The sequence below is a fragment of the Natrix helvetica genome, assembly GCF_964273705.1.
Source record: "Natrix helvetica genome assembly, chromosome: 2".
Lineage (NCBI taxonomy): Eukaryota > Metazoa > Chordata > Lepidosauria > Squamata > Natricidae > Natrix > Natrix helvetica.
In genome coordinates this window covers 125,557,105-125,575,567 of record NC_138552.1, presented here as the reverse complement: position 1 = coordinate 125,575,567, position 18,463 = coordinate 125,557,105, and the positions used below count along the sequence as shown (strand labels likewise).

General features: G+C 41.0%; 1 protein-coding gene across 1 annotated transcript in view; it reads right to left on the bottom strand.

Annotated features, from left to right (window-relative positions):
- PKHD1 (PKHD1 ciliary IPT domain containing fibrocystin/polyductin) overlaps positions 1 to 18,463 on the bottom strand; it is a gene marked incomplete at its 3' end in the record, with an annotated part of 306,709 nt that overhangs the window by 198,294 nt on the left and 89,952 nt on the right. The window contains 1 exon segment of the mRNA XM_081943866.1: positions 16,084 to 16,234. Within this exon segment, the coding sequence (XP_081799992.1) occupies positions 16,084 to 16,234 (151 nt within the window).

Sequence of the window (18,463 nt, the reverse complement as noted above, 5' to 3'; positions counted from 1 at the left end):
TTTCCTCATATGTTCTATCAAGATATTTGTCAATAAATGTTACTAACTGATTTTCTATACAATTTAATATGAGGAGCTTTGATTGATTTGAGATTTTCCTACTATTACCACAAAATTTTAAATGTGACTTTAGACAAAATGCTCTATGTAAAGGATTCAGTGTGTATGATCTTCTCATATTATGAATTATCAAGATATAAAAACTTATGGATTCTGGGACTGAGAATGGGGTATAAAACTATTATCATATAATGCCACCTGCAGTTTGCAGTACTGAATTCTGAAATGTGCGCTTTGCCAATATATGGACGACTATTGATGTTAGTTCGGATACAGGGAAAGAAACATCTACTTTGTTTATGATATAACTTTCTGGATCTTCTTTGTTTCACTTTAATATCCAAGCACATTGTCAGTATAGATATATCACATTTTGCATTGACTAGTTTGATTGTTAAAAATAAAAGTAAAGTAAAATTGTTGGATTCTTAGTTCTTTAAGCTTGGGGGTTCTCTTGAAGATGTTTCATTACCAGACTAAATAACATTATCATTGCAAGGAAGAGCAAGATTTGCTGATTTTTTATATATAGCAGCTTGCCCTGTCAGGATTTTTTTTTAAAAAAAATTGAAGCGGGGAGGATGGTTCTTGTTTAGGATATTTTTCTGATTGTTTATTTGATGCTGTTTCTGCTTATCTAGCTGTTGGATGGCCTGGGTGCTTTATTTCCTTCCTAGACGTTTGACTCTATTTTTCAAAGGGATGCTCACCTAATTCTATTGGGAGCAAAAAGATTACCAGAAATTGATAAAATATATACTTTGCTCATATGAATTTGAATTGGACCAAATGCTAACCACAAAATAAATTACTTTTCAACAGAAGGCAACCAAATGTTTTGGACTCTAGAACATTGATAATGGGCAGATCTGCTTTTTCCAGTTGGCCCTTCACAGCATAGATCAACATCATTCTCAGAACACAGGAAAGGACAATATCCTTCTACTCCTACTCCCTGACCATTGCAAATTCATCCTGCATCCATGTTTTCCAACCAGAGTCTTCTTTGCTCCACAGAGTGAAGAGTCTGTCACACTTAGTTCCAATCTGAAGGCAGACCCAGTTCTGGTTATCTGCAGTGCCTGGCATCTCCTTCCCTCCAGGGGCTGATCATGGCCCTGGCCAGTCATTTGCTCCTGGGCTGCTGGGCTTACAGATACAAAATCTTGTGGTTGAGCCAACAATGGCTAAAGAAATATCTCACCCCAAGGTATTCATTCCCAATTCAAGCCATGACATGTTGCAGTGAGTATTGTTTCAGTGTCTGCTTAGAAACATGAAAATTCAGCCCTCATTGTTGATAAACTTAAATGTTTTTGACCAATAAGACTGCCATCCAATTAATGCCTTTCCTAAGAATATCGCAATACCTGATGTAGATTTACGTGTAGACACGTCAGTTGCAAAACTTGCATCAGCATATGTGGTTAATATCAGTTCATCCTTAGGCTCTAAATATAAGGCATAGTGTATTGTCTGTTTAAGATATCTCAATACACATTTAGCAGCTTGCCAGTGCCTTTCAGTAGGTTCAGCATTAAACCTGGCCAATTGATTAACACTATGTGCAATATCTGGCCTAGACCAATTGCTAAGATAAGATAAACTACCAATTAGGGATTGATAAATACCTTTATCAAAAACTGGGCTTTTTATATCATCATGGCTAAATTCTTGACTCATTGGAGTTTTAGCTGGTTTACACAGTTCCATTTTGAAATTCCTGAGTAACTGATTGATCTTCTCAGTTTGTGATATTTTATATCCTCTCCTAGTTTTATCTATCTTTAAACTAAGATATTTCTTTATTTCACCAAGGTGTTTTATTTTAAACCGTGTTTTAATAGTGTAATAATCTCAATAGACTTTTGCTCTGTTTTAGTAATCAATGCTATATCATCTATAAACAATAACAATAATGAAATCAAACCATCGCTTTCATGCTTAAATAAACAAGGATCAGCCATTCCAGCTTTAAAACCTACCCTTGCTAATTCCTTCACTATGCATTGATTCCATCCGTAGCCTGGTTGTTTTAAACCATACAGACTCTTTTTTAACTTCCTACAATCATTGTTGCTATCAGTGTTTAACCCTTCAGGTTTCTTTAAATATATAGTGTGTTGCAACGGTGCATGGAGATATGCTGTCTCAACATCTAAATGATTTACTACACATCCATGCTTAGCTGCCCAAACTAATGATGCACGTAATGCTGTAGCTTTTAAGCTAGGTGCAAATACCTCATCATAGTCATTTGCTGACTGATTGAAACCTTGTGCTACTAATCTAGCTTTATGGGTAACAGTCCCTTCTACACTTGTTTTAATCTTATAAATCCATTTACACCTTATTACATTTTTACCTGGTGGTAACCTTACATTCTCATATACCTCCAGATCTTGTAAAGATTTCAGTTCCCTATTCATTGCTGCTTTCCAAACTATTTGCTCCTCTTTAGGATACATTGATAGTTCATGATACGTAGCAGGAACTTTATCTACTTGACACGCTATACTAGCTTGATATCTCTCAGGTGGTGTTGTTACACGGGTAGAACACCTAGGCAACTCAGGGATCACCAGTGGACTCTCCTGTTACGTCTGCTCACGTTCTTCTAACTCCTCCTGACTTTGCACTTCCTCCTTAATTTTTATAGCTGGTCTTTCTATTTCACCACTAGGAAATACCTGGGTTTCAATAACTATGTCATTGTTATATTCCAATTTATCCCAACCAACGGATTCAATATTTTTTTTATTAAAAGAATTTTATTGATTTTTAAACATTTATGGAAAAGGGTAAGTGGATATACAAAAAATTTGGCAGCTCCATCATGCTAGAGATAGAAATCTCTCCAAATCTCACAACTTTTACAGAAAAGAAAAAACAAAAGATAAAAGATAAGCAGAAACAGCGTCTTGTTATACATTGTATCAACCATGTGTTCAATCATCACTTTTGCCACTTTCTAATATATCAACAATTATAATGATATTTCAAATACGTTTATTTTTGTGACCTGAGTCTTTTCGATATTGCTCCCTCCCCCCTGTCTTCAGGTGGAGCCGCAGCCCCTCCCTCCTTCATATCTTGTGTATTGTCACCTTTTTCACTACCTCTTATATTTTCGTCTTCTAGGAGGGCACTATGTTTTTTAATGAAGGCCTCTGCCTCCACAACTGTATTAATTCTAATTCTGTTTCCCTCCCAGAAGATCAACATTCCTTCTGGCAATAACCATCTAAACCAAACTCCTTTATTATATAATTTCTTTGATAAGGAGGAATACTTCCTCCTCTTATCTCTTATTTTTTTCGGAATTTGCTTAAGAATGGTAATTTCTTTGTCTTTATATTTTAGTGGTCTCCCCCTTTGGGCCCCTAGCACCTCATCCCTTGTGGTCTTTTAAGAAATTTAACATATACTTCCCTTGGAATATTATGTGTTCTGGCATATGCTGAGTTAATCCTGTAAACCAGATCCATATCCCACCGGAGAAGCGAACAGCGGGTGCCCGGCATCCATCACCTTTGGAAACCGGAAGCGATCTCCGGATGGATTCAATAAATTGAGCACTAGCACTATAGTGTACTTTCATAGTGCCTTTTTCCCAAAATCTAAATGATCTATGAGTGGCTTCATAACCTACAAAAAATAATTGCCTAGCTCTATGTTGTCCCTTCAGTCTTACTTGTGAGGGAATATGCACCCATGCTGGGGCTCCAAATGTGTGAAGATAGCTTAAATCAGGTTTTCTACCATGCCAACGAGTGAATGGCAATTCACCAGTTGTTGTATTCACCACATTATTTAAAACTACACATAATAGCTTCACCCCAAAGTGTTTCAGGCAATCCTGAATCAATTAACATAGTTCTAGTCATGGCTTGTAATGTTTGCCCCCTTCGTTCTACAAACGAGTTATGTTGTGGCCTATAAGGAGCAGAACGTTTATGCTCAATACCAGCTGATCTCAACATTGTTTGAAATTTAAGGTTTGTGAACTCAGTTACGTTATCGGTTACAACAGTAATCACCTTAGATTTCATTTTTCTTTCAGCAAATCTTAACCAATTAAATAAATGTTGAAACGTTTTTGTCTTGTCTTTCAGTAAATAGCAGAAACGGTATCTTGAATAATGATCCATGATACTCAAAACATAACAGGCACCTCCCAAACTAGGTTTCATAGGTCCAATTAGCAAAAACAACTTCCAGAGGTTTCTTTTTTTTTAAACCCATTCCATCTGTTTGCTGGAGTAACCCTGCTCTTTTCCTGACTACACACATTACAATTTAAATATTTACTGCAAGGTTTTAACTTTACTCCTTCTGACAATTTAACAGTTTGTTGCAGCATCTTGAAATTAATGTGCCCCATACGCCTATGTAGTAGATGTATGCATTCATCATGTGGTTTCACATTATCATAAACTGAGTTAGTAGTATGGGCATCAATTATAATATATAAACTGCTGTGTACTGAACTGCCTGCCATAGACTTGCATTGCTGACTCCTGATTGGCTAAGAGGCAGCAGCATGCCGGCCGGAGAATCCAACCACCTGATTGGTTAAACGCCTGACAGCTCGACTATAAAAGAGCTGTCAGCCAATGTTCCCTCTAAATATTTTTCAGTGTGAGCAGAAAAGTATAGTGTTTGAGCGGCACATTTTCATGCCTGAGCAGCACCTGAATTTTTTTCACAGGTGTCACCTAAGACAACAACAAAATCAGTATTATTTGAAACTCAAAGTTATGTTTCTTCAAGGTACCTGCTTAATTAAAAGTGTTATATAGTATCACTTAACAACGCTTAGCAACCAAAATGTTGGGTCAGAAACTCTGGCATTTGAAGCACGCAAGTCTTAAAGCTGTCAAGTTACAAGATCCTTGCATCCCTAACCCTTTAGGGAAAAAAACCCCAAGGGGTCTTCAAACCTGACAGCTTGAAGATTTGTGGACTTCAACTCCCAGAATTCCTCCTTCAGTCATGTTGGCTCAGGAACTCTGGCAATGAAGCATGCACGTCTTAAAGCTGTCAAGTTGCAAGATCCTGGCACCACTAACCCTTTAGGAAAAAAAACGCAGGGGTCTTCAAACCTGACAGCTTGAAGACTTGTGGACTTCAACTCCCAGAATTTCTCCTCCAGTCATGTTGCGGTGATGTCATCTGCATGGATCTGCTCCATCTTCGGTTTTTTTCACAGGGGGCAGGGCTGCTGCTGAAGATGCCGACGAGCCCCTGCCGCCACTAGAATAACAGCTGCCTCCTCCTCCTCCTCCTCCTCCAACAGCACCACCACATTTGCTGCCCGGCGCGGTGGCTGAGGTGAAGCCGCCAAAGCTCCCGCTGGCACCCCCGCCCATGGCAGCGGCGGCGGCACATCCCCCTCCACTCGGAGCACCTGAGCTGGGCACCGCGTTACCCCTGCTGCCCCCTCCTCCTCCACCATGCTTTTGAGAAGCCATGAGGCCTTTTTCCCCTGCTCCTGCCCCCTCTGCCGCCTTCCTACTGGCTCCTGCGGCCTCATGGCTCCTCAAAAGCACAGCAGAGGAGGAGGGGACGGGGGTAACATGGGGCCCAGCTCAGGTGCTCTGAACGGAGGGGGAGGCGCCGCTGCCACGGGCGGGGGCGCCGGTGGGAGCTTTGGCGGCTTCACCTCGGCCTCAGCGTTGGGCAGCAAATGTGGTGGTGCTGTTAGAGGAGGAGGAGGCGGCAGCAGATATTCCGGTAGCGGCAGGGGCTTTGGGGGTTTATTTTAGCCGCAGCACCGGGCGCAAGCAGCTAGGATTGGCCGCCCACAGAGGACCTCCCCGGGCTTGCTTTGCTGAACTCAGTCGTCCCACGCTCATCAAAACAAGTCTAGGGAGGTCCTTTGCGGGCAGCCAGTTCTAGCCATCTGCAAAGGACCTCCCCAACCTCCGGCGCCTGTGACAGTAGAAATCACTGCACAGCAGTTGGAAACTGCTGCGTGGTGTCTTCTTGCCACGTGCACGGCCGCGCAGCCGCGCACCTTAGAGGGAACAGTGCTCTCAGCTGTCTTTTGCCGCTGTTTGCCGGTATGAGGTTTGCCGTACATATGAGCTGTGGTCACTGTTAATAAAGGTTGTGTTAGCTTCAACCTGCCTTGCCTCAGTCCCTGTCTGCCTCGTTCTCCCTACAGAACACTGGCGACGAGGGTGGGATCAGGTCTGAGGTAAAGAACAAAAGCGAAGTCACTGTTAGAGCTGTCTCAAGTCACTAAGCGACGAGACGTCACTCATCACTGATTTTTTTTCTGATTCTTCATGGCCGTCCTTCTCAGGATGGCTACCCAACCGGCATTCTTGGCATTCAGCCCAGCCACTGAAACATGGAACGGTTTGAGTGCTTCCTGGAGGCAAACGACTTCACTGGTTTGTCTAGCGGCCGTAAAAGAGACCATTCCCTCAGCGCCTGCGACCACGAGATGTTTGGCACAGCCAGGGCTTTAGCAGCCCCTCAGTCAGTGCACTCAATGCCCTGGGAGACACTCTTGGAGAAGCTAAAAAACCATTATTCTCCAACTCCCTCACATATGGCGAGGCGCTATGCGTTCCGACAGAGGATCCAGAGAGAAGGAGAATCCGTGTCGAACTACATGGCGTCCCTCAGAACGGCGGTTCTACACTGCAATTTCCCAGTGCTGGAGGATGCCCTACTAGAACAGCTGGTGTGTGGTATCAGAGACCTCAGACTTCAGTGACGTTTGCTGGCGCGAAAAGAGCTGACACTTCACGCAGCTGTGGATGAAGCCACGGCATACGAAATGTCTGATAAATCTACTGCAGAGATTCAAAAATTTCTGCCACCAGCCACTCATGCCAGCAGGGGCCATGCAGTCCACCACGACGAAGTCGATGCAGACAATTTTTCCGACGTCGAAGAAAACATCAGCCACCTCAACCTGACAACCCGGAAAAAATGAACTCAGACTTTTTGCCTCAGCCGGGTTGCCTCAGTTGAGGTGGGAACAATGCAAGGTCAGTTTGCAGGTTAAAAGCCGCCATCTGCCAACATTGTGACAGGAAGGGACATTTGGCCAAGGTATGCAGGGTTGCCATGCCAGTTGCTCTTCGGCCTCCTGAACGCGCCTTGGCAAGGCAGTCCACTAGACAGGCTCCAAGGCACCACGAAGACTGTTTCACCATCGCGGGTGACCAACAGCACTCTGAATGGGCCATCACCCATGCATCTCTATCAAAGCCGGCCCACAAGATCTATTTAACTGTCCAAATTGAGGGAGAGCCCTGTAAAATGGAAGTGGACACTGGCTCTTCCAAATCCCTCATCTCTTGGGCCACTATCAAGTGGATAGTGCCCAGCCTTACTAAGGCTACCCTTAAGCAGTGCCCAATTCGCCTCAGAGACTATCAAGGGCAACAGATTCTTATTGTGGGTTGTGGCACATTCCAGGTTGCAAGCCATAATTTCCAGGGGCCTCTTCCCCTCATCATCATTGAAGGCCAGCTGCCCCGCCTCCTAGGGCTGGACTGGTTCTCTGTGTTGGGGCTCAACATTTCCGAGCCTTCCGGTGGACGAAGCCACTGCCATGGTCCAGACCATCGTGACCCACCGGGGAGCTTTTAAGTGCAAGAGGTTGCAGTTTGGGGTTAGCATAGCCCCAGGCATTTTTCAGAGCCTGATGGAGTGATTGCTCCAGAGGCTGCCAGGGGGGTAGTACCCTATTTTGATGATGTGCTTGTATCTGCCAGGGATCAAGCCGAACTCATCAAGAAGTTAAGGGCAGTCCTGAGCCATTTTCGCCAGACTGGGCTAAAACCTAAGCAAGGAAAATGCAGGATAGGGGTCCCCAGCATGGAATTTTTAGGGTACCTTGTGGACACCAAAGGCATCCACCCTACCCCGTCAAAGATAGAGGCCATCAAAAAAGTGCCCACACCTTCGTCTAAGGTAGAGCTTCAGGCTTTTCTAGGGCTTCTTAATTTTTATGCCATATTTTTGTCCCATAAGGCTTTGTTGGCAGAGCCTCTGCACAGGCTTCTGGACTCTAAGATGCCCTGGCATTGGGGTCCCAAGGAAGCCCATGCTTTTTGGGTGGTTAAGGACGTTCTCACATCCCAGTCACTGCTAGTCCAATACAGTGACCACCTCCCTTTGGTTTTGGTGTGCAATGCATCACCCTATGGCATTGGGGCTGTTCTGAGCCCTTCCTTCCTAATGGCTCAGAAGCCCCAATTGCCTATTATTCCCGTACACTCTCAGCTGCAGAAAGGAACTACAGTCAGCTAGACAAAGAAGCTCTGGCTGCTGTAGCAGGAGTCAAGCATTTTCACGACTACGTCTATGGTTGTTTCTTCCAATTGGTCACTGACCACAAACCCCCCTTGGGTCTCTTGGTGGGTGACTGTCATTTAGGATGTCCAGATAGACCATTTTCCCGGCAGCATACAATTATCAGCTTATCTATAGGCCAGGAAAGAATTTGGGGCATGCGGATGCCCTCAGTTGCTGCCCTTTGCCAGCGCCTGTGGTGGACCCTGCTCCCGCTGCCTCAGTCCTCCTCGTAGAGAAATTAGCCATGCCAGTATCCACGTGGGATATTGCCAGGCTATCTGCAACAGACCCTGTCCTCTCCAAAGTGCTGGACTGGGTGCGCAGGCCAGCATGGCATACGACATGCACCCATGGCTCCGTTTCACCTGGCCGGAAACGGCTTGGAGGAAAGAACCATCCAGTCAGCTAAGGAGGCATTGGGCCGCCTGGGGCCAGGAAATTGGCATGACAAAATGTCCCAATACCTTCTGGCGCAGCATACAACTCCATGCCTGGTTACCAACCAAAGTCCTGCAGAATAACTTATGGGTCGCCGGCTCTGGACAACTCTGGACCGGCTGCACCCTGGCTATGCCACAGAGAAAAGTCCCAACACAGGCAACTCGACTTGAACCTTTAACGTGGGAGACCTGGTCTACGCCCAAAACTACGGGGCTAAACCAAGGTGGCTCCCCGGACTAATAACACAGCTAACTGGACGCGACTCTTATAGGGTCCAGCTCGATAATGGGCAAGAGTGGTGCCGGCACATCAATCAGCTTCATCAGAGACCTCCCAGTGCAGCAGATCAACAACCAGGACAGGCCCAATCCTGCCCTGGTGAACTGACACCATTAGAAGCTGCTTCCGCACCCTTCTCCAACATGTTCTCATTGCCTGCCCTATCTGGTAGTCTAGTTGGTCCAGTGGAGGTCACTCTTCCCGCTGTCTCGGACGCTCAGTCTCTGGCAGTTCCACAGGCCCAGCCAGCAGAGACTCCTCCTCTGACCGCTGGCCCTGAACTGAGACGGTCAGGGCAGAGCCATCGCCAGCCAGCGTACTTGGCGGACTATGCATGTGCCAACTGGGAGGAGAGGGGTGTTAAGTACTGAAGTTCCCTGCCATTGACTTACATTGCTAGTTCCTGATTGGCTAAGACACGAGCAGCCTGCTGGCGGGAGAATCTAGCTACCTGATTGGCTAAGCTTCTGACAGCTCTAGTATAAAAGAGCTGACAGCTGTCATTTGCTTTGCTGTTTGCCGGTTCGAGGTTTGCCTTACATTGAGCTGTTTGTCACTGTTAATAAAGGTTGTGTTAGCTTCAACCTGCCTTGCCTCAGTCCCTGTTTGCCTCGTTCTCCCTACAGAACAGAAAGAGGTGGAGTTGAGTCCATAAATTTGTTGTGTTAATTGTTCTTGATAGAATTGTTTTCACCATGGCTACTCTTTGATTTGTTTTGTTTTGCTCTTGCCTTTCTGTTATTTATATTTTTGAACACAATGAGCTGTTAGAATAATTCATTTGGGATGGGTAGCCATTATATGGAACTACTAAATAAAAACTCATCAAAACATGAATATGTCCTTCAATGTCCAATGTCCAAAATGTCCAGCAAAAAGTCCCTCAATATGTAACGGCAGGAGAAAGAATGCTTAAAGCCCAAGCAACCATACTTAGAGTAATACTATAAGAAATTAAGACATATTAAGAAACTATTATTAATGGTTGGAGAGGAGTTAGTGAGTGGGTGTGATATTAGGTACATGAGACTAAACCTTTGAAAGTTGAGTCAAGAGGTGAATTCACTTTTTTGATGCTTAAATCTTCCAACTCAAAAATGCTGAAGTGATTTGAAAAAGTAGGCAAAGAGGCAATAACACAATTCAAACCTATTTAATGCTCAATAAGTTCATCTTACAAAAAGTGAACTTGCAAGGAAAAAAATTAAGAAACAGCAGGAAGAATAGCTTTAAGTCTTATACAGGATGAGAGAAAATGAATGCTTGTGATTTTAGATTTTATCTTCCCCAGAGTAAGATGTATGGCGGCTACTGCAGAGAAAGCAATCAGATTCCCACTTCAGTCTTTACTAGCACATGCCTAGAAGTGCAAGTTGCTCACTGGTGCTTCCTCCCTCTCCTGCCATCCTAGCAGAAGGTCACTTGCCAAATAACAAAGAAGAAAACATTGCTGGGAACACTTGGAGGGAAGAGAAGGAAAAGGTTGACACGTCAAGGGTTGGATTCTGGAAATCTGTCAGATCTGGGAAAGCCATGTCCCAAAGTCAAAATCAATATTAAATGGATTCTAATAAACCAGTTCTCATCAAGGATGAGTCATAAGTTTTGTATGGCAGTAACAGGAAAGGCCTGTGGAACAAATGCTCAGGAAATGCTGTTAAGTTCTTCTCAATTTTTTTCTTATATTTATTATTTCTTACATGTACAATATTATGTATGAAAGATATGCAAAATATTTAACATATGAGTGATAATGCATTGCTGCCCTCATCCTTTGGTCATCATGTGATGGTATAGCCAACAGAAGCCAAGAAGCCCCCATACATTGCTTTCTTAACCAATTTCTGATTTTACAACATAATTTCTACAATTGTATCTATCAAAAGCCTTTACAAACCGAAAGTATTACTACAGTCAACTGTGTTCCATCCAGTCTAATTCATTACCCAGTTTCCAACAAGCTGCCCTTTCATCTTTCCCTAAATCCACAGTCCAACATTTGCTGATAATATTTCATCAAACTATTTCACTCATCTAATCCACAGTGCAAATCACAGAAATCAAATAACTATTCACTCAGATGGAATATCAATGCAATATCAGTATAAACATGCAATAGCAATAGCACTTAAACTTATATACCGCTTCACAGTGCTTTACAGCCCTCTCTGAGCAGTTTACAGAGTTAGCATAATTCCCCCAACAATCTGACTTCTCATTTTACCGACCTCAGAAGGATGGAAGGCTGAGTCAACCTTGAGCTTGTAACAATTGAACTGCCAAATTGCTGGCAGTTGGCAGTTAGCGGAAGTAGCCTGCAATACTGCATTCTAACTACTGTGCCACCACGGCTCCACAGTTAACACTTCAGAGGAAAGCCAGAGACTATTACTTAGCTATATGTTCATTTGTTCTGCAGGCAGCCTCTAACATACAAATATGGGTTTTGCTTGGTGAAAACAAAGTAGTAGAATCTGGAAAATGCCATTAAAGCAAAATAATGTCCAGAAATATAGGAACAGTTTCCGGTATTTGCCGCAAGTCTGTTCTCAGTTCTTAAAAAAGTATATTCATTATAATAGGTTTGCAACCATGCATACTTACGTACTATATATTATACAGTATACATATTGTATATTACATTAGTAAGCCTATGAAATTCTACTTCATATACTTTTACCAAGAAAAAAGTAAAATTAAGTAGACTTACCATTCTCAAGAATTATATAAATAATTATAGTACATAATTTGAAGCAGAGGAAGGAAAGAAAGATCTTTTGAATGGGGTTTAATGAATTGCTACTTGTGGAAGTAAAAGGTCACTTGCTTTCTCATGAAGGAAGAATGGTGAAACGTTGACATGTCGTTTTCTCAATATCAGAATTTCCCAGAACTATCAAGTATGTGTCAACATGAATTTATTTCGCTAATGCCAACAAAGTTAGATGCCAACTGATAAGACATATTTTGAACCAATGCATGCAGAACTTTCTAAATTCCTTAGAGATGTCCACGTATAAGGAAAAAGGTGAAGTCCCAATACTTCTCTGACATTTTGTACCTCTTGCTAATAGCACCATTACTGTAACCCAACATACAAGAGGCCATTAAGGCATTTTTTCTGACTGGCACCATTATTTCCAGTGGGAAGGGAAGGGCAGTTTGCATGACATGATTAAAGCCTTTATGTAGAAGCATGCATATACTGCACAGTGCCATAAATCTTAGCAAGAGGCTGTCAAGTAAAATTGAAACCACTTATCTGACCTATCTGCTCCTCCTCAATACATACATGCTATTAGGCTTCAGTTGACACACTGAAGATTCTGCAATTCATAGTTCTTTACAACAGAAAGGCTGCATGTGGTGTAACAAGAAAATGGCAGCAGGAACTGAATACAGTTTTCATCTCCAAAAGAACAGGAACTAACTATGTGAGCTAAACCAAATAGCTGATCTCTCTCTCTCTCTCTCTCTCTCTCTCTCTCTCTCTCTCTCTCTCTCTCTCTCTGTGTGTGTGTGTGTGTGGGTACACACACACACACACACACACACCTATACAAACACATACATTTGCTATGTAATTTGATCAATATGCTCAACAGCAAATATACAAAATACAAAATCATTATGTTTCTAACAGAATGGTTTGGGAATGAGGCAATAAAATGTATATTACTTCAGACTACAGTTCAGTTGTTAAAATCATGAACTGTAGTTGCACAGTGGTTAAAATGCATATTGCAGGCTAATTCTGTTGACTGCCGACTGCCAGAAATTTGACAGTTCGTGTCCTACCAGCTAAAGATTGCCTTCTATCTTTCCAAGGTCAGTAAAAGGAGGACCCACATTGTTGGGAGTAATAAGCTGACTCTGTAAGCCACTTAGCGAGGGCTGTAAAGCACTGTAAAGCAGTATATAAGTCTGAGTGCTATTGCAAAAATGTCCATAGATATTAAAAACCTAAAAGGGAAGTGGAATAAAGATAATCATTGATGGGGGGAGAGAGAATAGATACTTATTCTTCTTCAGAATAAAATTGATGGTGCTCATCCATTAAAGGCAATCAGCAGGAAATTTAAATCCTAAATTCACAACTTCAGACTACAATTTCTTTGTATGCATGTATTCTATGTGGAACTCTTTGCAACATGACAATGAAAATATTTCAATGATTGTAGTAAATTCTCTGTGCATGAAATTACTCTCTATATGCTTCTTCCCAGGATATAAAGCTATGTATTTCTACTCCTGTTAGATTACCAAAATTTACAGAGAACCCAAATCATTATTTCCAATTCCACAGCTAACATTTCTGTTAATTATATAAACCAGTGGTAGTCAACCTGGTCCCTACCGCCCACTAGTGGGCGTTCCAGCTTTCATGGTGGGCGGTAAGGATTTGCTGTAACTCTGCTTTATAAATTTTATAAAGTAAAGTTACTTCCCTACTTTATAAATCACCATTACTGTGGAATCGTTGGGCGGTTAGAAACTTTTACTACTAACAGAGATACAAAAGTGGGTGGTAAGTATAAAAAGGTTGACTACCCCTGATATAAAACATAACACATGATTTTAAAAATTAAATTGTAGTCTGAAGTAATATGCTCCATTTTATTGCCTCATTCCCAAACCATTGTTAGAAATATAAACCTATCTTTACACTCACATGAGTCACATGAATAGTCCCTAACTGCATTTCTCAGTGTGAAACGGTAGGCATTTCCAGTCCCTCAGATATGTAAGGTGACAGACCTGGCAACCATTTGCATCACTAAGAAAACAAGCATTCCAGTAATATATAGTTGTGAAGACAACTACACAATCTTACAGTTTAATTATCTTCTTCACAAATATTTCTTTCCTAGATCATTCACATCAACCGCGCAATACAAATAAGAGCAGCCCCATCTATTTAATGCAGACTCTTTTGTGGCAAATAGAAATGGAACTCTTGATTGCACTCTTGCCCTCAAGCATGGTGTGCCTCCTCGGATACAATAGCAAATAGACATGTTGATTGTTTACTTGTGCAAAAGCTGCTAGATGGTTATCACATTACCTCCCTCATTTCAGACCTTAATCCAAAAGATGGAAAAGTGGAAACCAGTTGAATACTATGGGTGGGGGAGGGGGACTTTTAAGAGTAAAGCCACTTAAAAGTAGAACACTGGAACTAATCCCTCAGAGAGGCAGTGAGCTCCCATTCATTGAGTGTGATCAAGCAAAGAAAGGACATCTGTCAGTCATGAATCCTTTCAGTTATATTCCTACAGAGAACAGGAGTTTGGACTTGATGGACCCTTCTTACTTCATTAAGTTTGTGAAGAAAAGTTGCCATCCCCCATCCCACCAAAAAATCCATCTTGTCTGCCTTGTCTTTCATTCTGAATTTGGTTCCAGGACTTCAGGAAAATGTATAGTAATGGATGAGAAGAGAGATCAAAAATATGAAAAAGTAGATACTTGGCTGTCCCAGGTTTACCTTCTCACAATATTAATTAAAGAAAGGAATGACAATAAGTAGCACATGGCCAGATCAAGACCTATATATAAGCCAAGAAAATGTAAAGAAATCAAATTCTATATTCATTCATTCTTGGTATGAGTGGTGCTAATTAAATGTCTCCCACAGGCTCTATGTAAAAAGGACCAACTTACAGTCCCTGTGCCAAGTTAAAGTTTTAATCTCCTATCATTTCTACAAATTCATTTATTTAAATAATGTTTTAATTTTAAAGGATCATCCCCAGACTATTTTCTCATCTCCTAACCCTGAAACCATTTTCTACCTATCATTTCCAGAAGATAAAAGGTAAAAGGAATTATTGCTAAACTGCAAAGACCTCTATAATGAAAAGGCTAAGTTCATGAGCTGCCTCAACGAAGAAAAAAAATCTACTCAAACTGAAAACTATGCAAGCAGATTTTCTTGTCATTTTCCCCATCTATCCAAATTTACACTAAAAATGTTTGTTTATTTTTATTTATTTATTCAATTTGTTACACACTGCAAAGCAATGACTCTTGGCAGATTACATGTCTCCCAGCTGAGGAAATCTTAAGTAGTGTATACACAGGCTGAATTGAGGAAAAATAAGGACTTCATTGGATATTAATTATACTTACTAGAATTTAAATGCATCCAATAGACATAAGTATACCATTTGCATGGATTTATTTTTAGCCTTTGCCCTGAACTTGTCTGAATAGCACAGAAACTACCAGTTTTTTTGACAACAATGGATTTTTTTTTTAAAAAATCACTTGAATGTTACACAATATATATGTGTGTACACATAGAATTCCTACAGCGAGCAATCCAAATATGGACCAAAGGAAAGAAAGACAGAGAAGTATAAGCAATATTTATATGTTTTACAGATATTAATGGAATGTAGGAATGACACGTCAATTGATTAACTCCATGTTATTCAAAATAACACAACTTAGAAATAGTTTCAATTATTTTAATTCTTTCATAAGGACTGAAGAGGCAACATTGATTTATTTAAAAAAAATCTGGCAGTATGCGTGAAGTATCTAACTGCTAGTCCATATTCCAATAAAGCTTATCATCTTCCTGTTTCAACTAGCTAATAGCCCATTGCCTGAAGAACATGAGAAGAGACCATAATAACTCAGGGAGAAAAATCTGTGATTGTGATCTCTGATTGCAGCAACAGAGGCAGGAAGAAGCATCATTTATAAGAAAGGAGCTTGCAAAAATAGAGAGACAACAGAAAGCAATTAAATACAGCAGGCCTCATTCATATTTATTAAAGTGTGGTTAACCATAGTTAAGAATTAGTTCCTTTGCTGTGCATTAGATCGGCTATTCAGTTGGAAAGCATTTAAAATTATATATTGCCTCTGCCTGGCCTAAGGTTTATTTATTTTTTTCACTTAAATGTACACAATATTGCAAATTTAATTTTAAGCTGTTTGAATCAGTCTATAAAAAAGATTTGATTATACCTGAGTGTTCTGGCCCCAGATTTTCCATATCTCAGTAATCTTGGCGGTAATTGGCTGATTAGGTCCCTCACACTCCATCTCTGCCTCAGTTTCCATGGTAATGTTACAGGAGCTATTATAGATGAGAACTTCATCTCTTTCCACTTTAGGGCTGAAACGAGAAGGGAGGTTAAATGGGGTGTCATCAATCTTAATGAAATGCAATTATTTTTACTCTTATTAATCATCGCAAGCCATTAGCTTGTGGCAACTCCAGACCACCATTTGTCAAACTTTGCAAATTTCTGTAATTTTGTTTCCATTCTTTTATTGTTTGTTTTGCTTCCCCCCCCCCCCACTATACACACACACACACACACACACACACACACACACCTTTATCTGCAAACCTTTCCAACAAAAAAATACACATAGGAAACGTTTCTTAGAGATGCTGTACTGCCAGCCTCTCAAAATAACAAACATACACGTTCACATCTAGGGCAGAAAACTAAAGAGAATAGACACTGCTTGAGTCAAAGATGGAAGCAAATCCCAAGTAGCTATTTTTTCTTACTCACACTTAATCCTGGGGAATGAATAACTTGCAACTCCCTTAGGGCAAGTGCAGAAATTGGAAAACCATATAACTGGCTAACTGGTCCCTAATTCCAACTGTGAAAAAATGAGCTCATTTAGGGTTCCAATTCCTGCTACCCAGCTGATAGCAATGATGCTTTCATGCTAGCTCTGGAACATTAACTTAGTAAATTAATTAAACTTACTTAACAGCCCAGGCTAAGCAGATTCGATATATGTGCCAGTTAGTTTACTGGGGCCCCTTTCTATACAATCTCTGTTCCCATTAGGAAGTGGTAGATGGAGTGAAAGATACTCATAATAATCAGGGGAAAAACAAATAAAGGGTCATTCTTAATTAGCTCTGCTTGTTGACAGCTGCCTACTAGAGTGGCGAGTGTTTAAGATTCTAATATCTATGTCTATATACCGAACAATGATTAGTATGTGTTCCAAATGCCTTAACAAATTTCAGGTTTACTAATCCTTAAGACTGTGTGAAAGGTAGTCAGAACTTTGGTGCTGAAAGTTTGGCCTTTCCTGTCATCACCAAAACCAGGGAAGCATTTCCTCATTAGAGTTGCCAACTTCTTTTCACTCCTGTGACTTAAGATGTCACGATGAAAAGATGAATCCCCATCCCCACAAGCCATGTTTGTATCTACAAAAAAGAGAATAGTTGCAATGTTGCCTTCAGCAATAATTATTGTCTCAGTCATCAGAGGCGCTAATAAAACTGTTTATGAAATCACTCTGCAAGCTGGCCACAGGACTGTTACATTCTCACTTTTTGCCACTCTTTTTGAAATCTTAACACCTCAAGAATTAGCAGGAAATGTACTAAAAATCTGGCCTGTATCCTGGGTAACCAAATCATTACAAACATCAAGACAAGACATCATTTGCTATCTAATTCAGGCCATTCGTTTTTTGTTTTACTAATAAATTAATTCCGATCAAGTTAGATATGCTTATAAACAAATTCATCAGGGGAAAGGAGTGCTGTGTGTGGACAATTTTGGAAATTGTAAAGAAATTGCCAAAAAAAAGTATCAGTAGTAAGATTTCAGCATGGCAGAAAACCCAGATTACAGTTTACTGCATAGGAGATGTCAATACACCTTAATTATTGTATATCAGATTGCAGTTTGAAACATAGAGCGTTGCACAATTGCAAGCTGAATGGCAATAATTTTCAATAATGTAGCCACTTCCCTGAACATCAGACCAATGTATGCCATTAAGAAACTGGTGCCTAGTTAATCTGGTGGCACAGAGATTTGTAGTTTAAAACCAGGAATTGGCAACATACTGCTTTCCAAATATGGTTTAGTTGCCATGAGCCTTATTATTTATTTCTTTGGATTTCTAAACCGCCCCCTCTCCCAAAAAGGGACTCGGGGCAGTGTACAGTCAGATAAAATGCAGATAGAATACATGAATAACAATATAAATAGTATAAAAACAATTAAATACTAAACATTTAGGTGGAGGAGAAGAGACTGTACAAGAAATAAATATGCTATGGAAACCCTAAAAAACATCCCCAATTAAAATACCCAAACCCAGTTAAAATATATCCCCGGGAGACAAAACTAAGAGAGTGCCAGGCCAGCTGATTGAAACAGGTGAGTTTTTAATGCCTTAGCAGTGATGGAGTATCATGAAAGTTGAAGTCCAACATTTGAAGGGCCACTGGTGGTCTATCTCTGCCTTAAATCCACAATGAGTCTGCTTGCAAGATCAATGCTTCATACAATTGCTGATATAGCATTTTTCATGCAGTAAATCAACATAATTGAGATAAAAGAAGTTTTTTGTG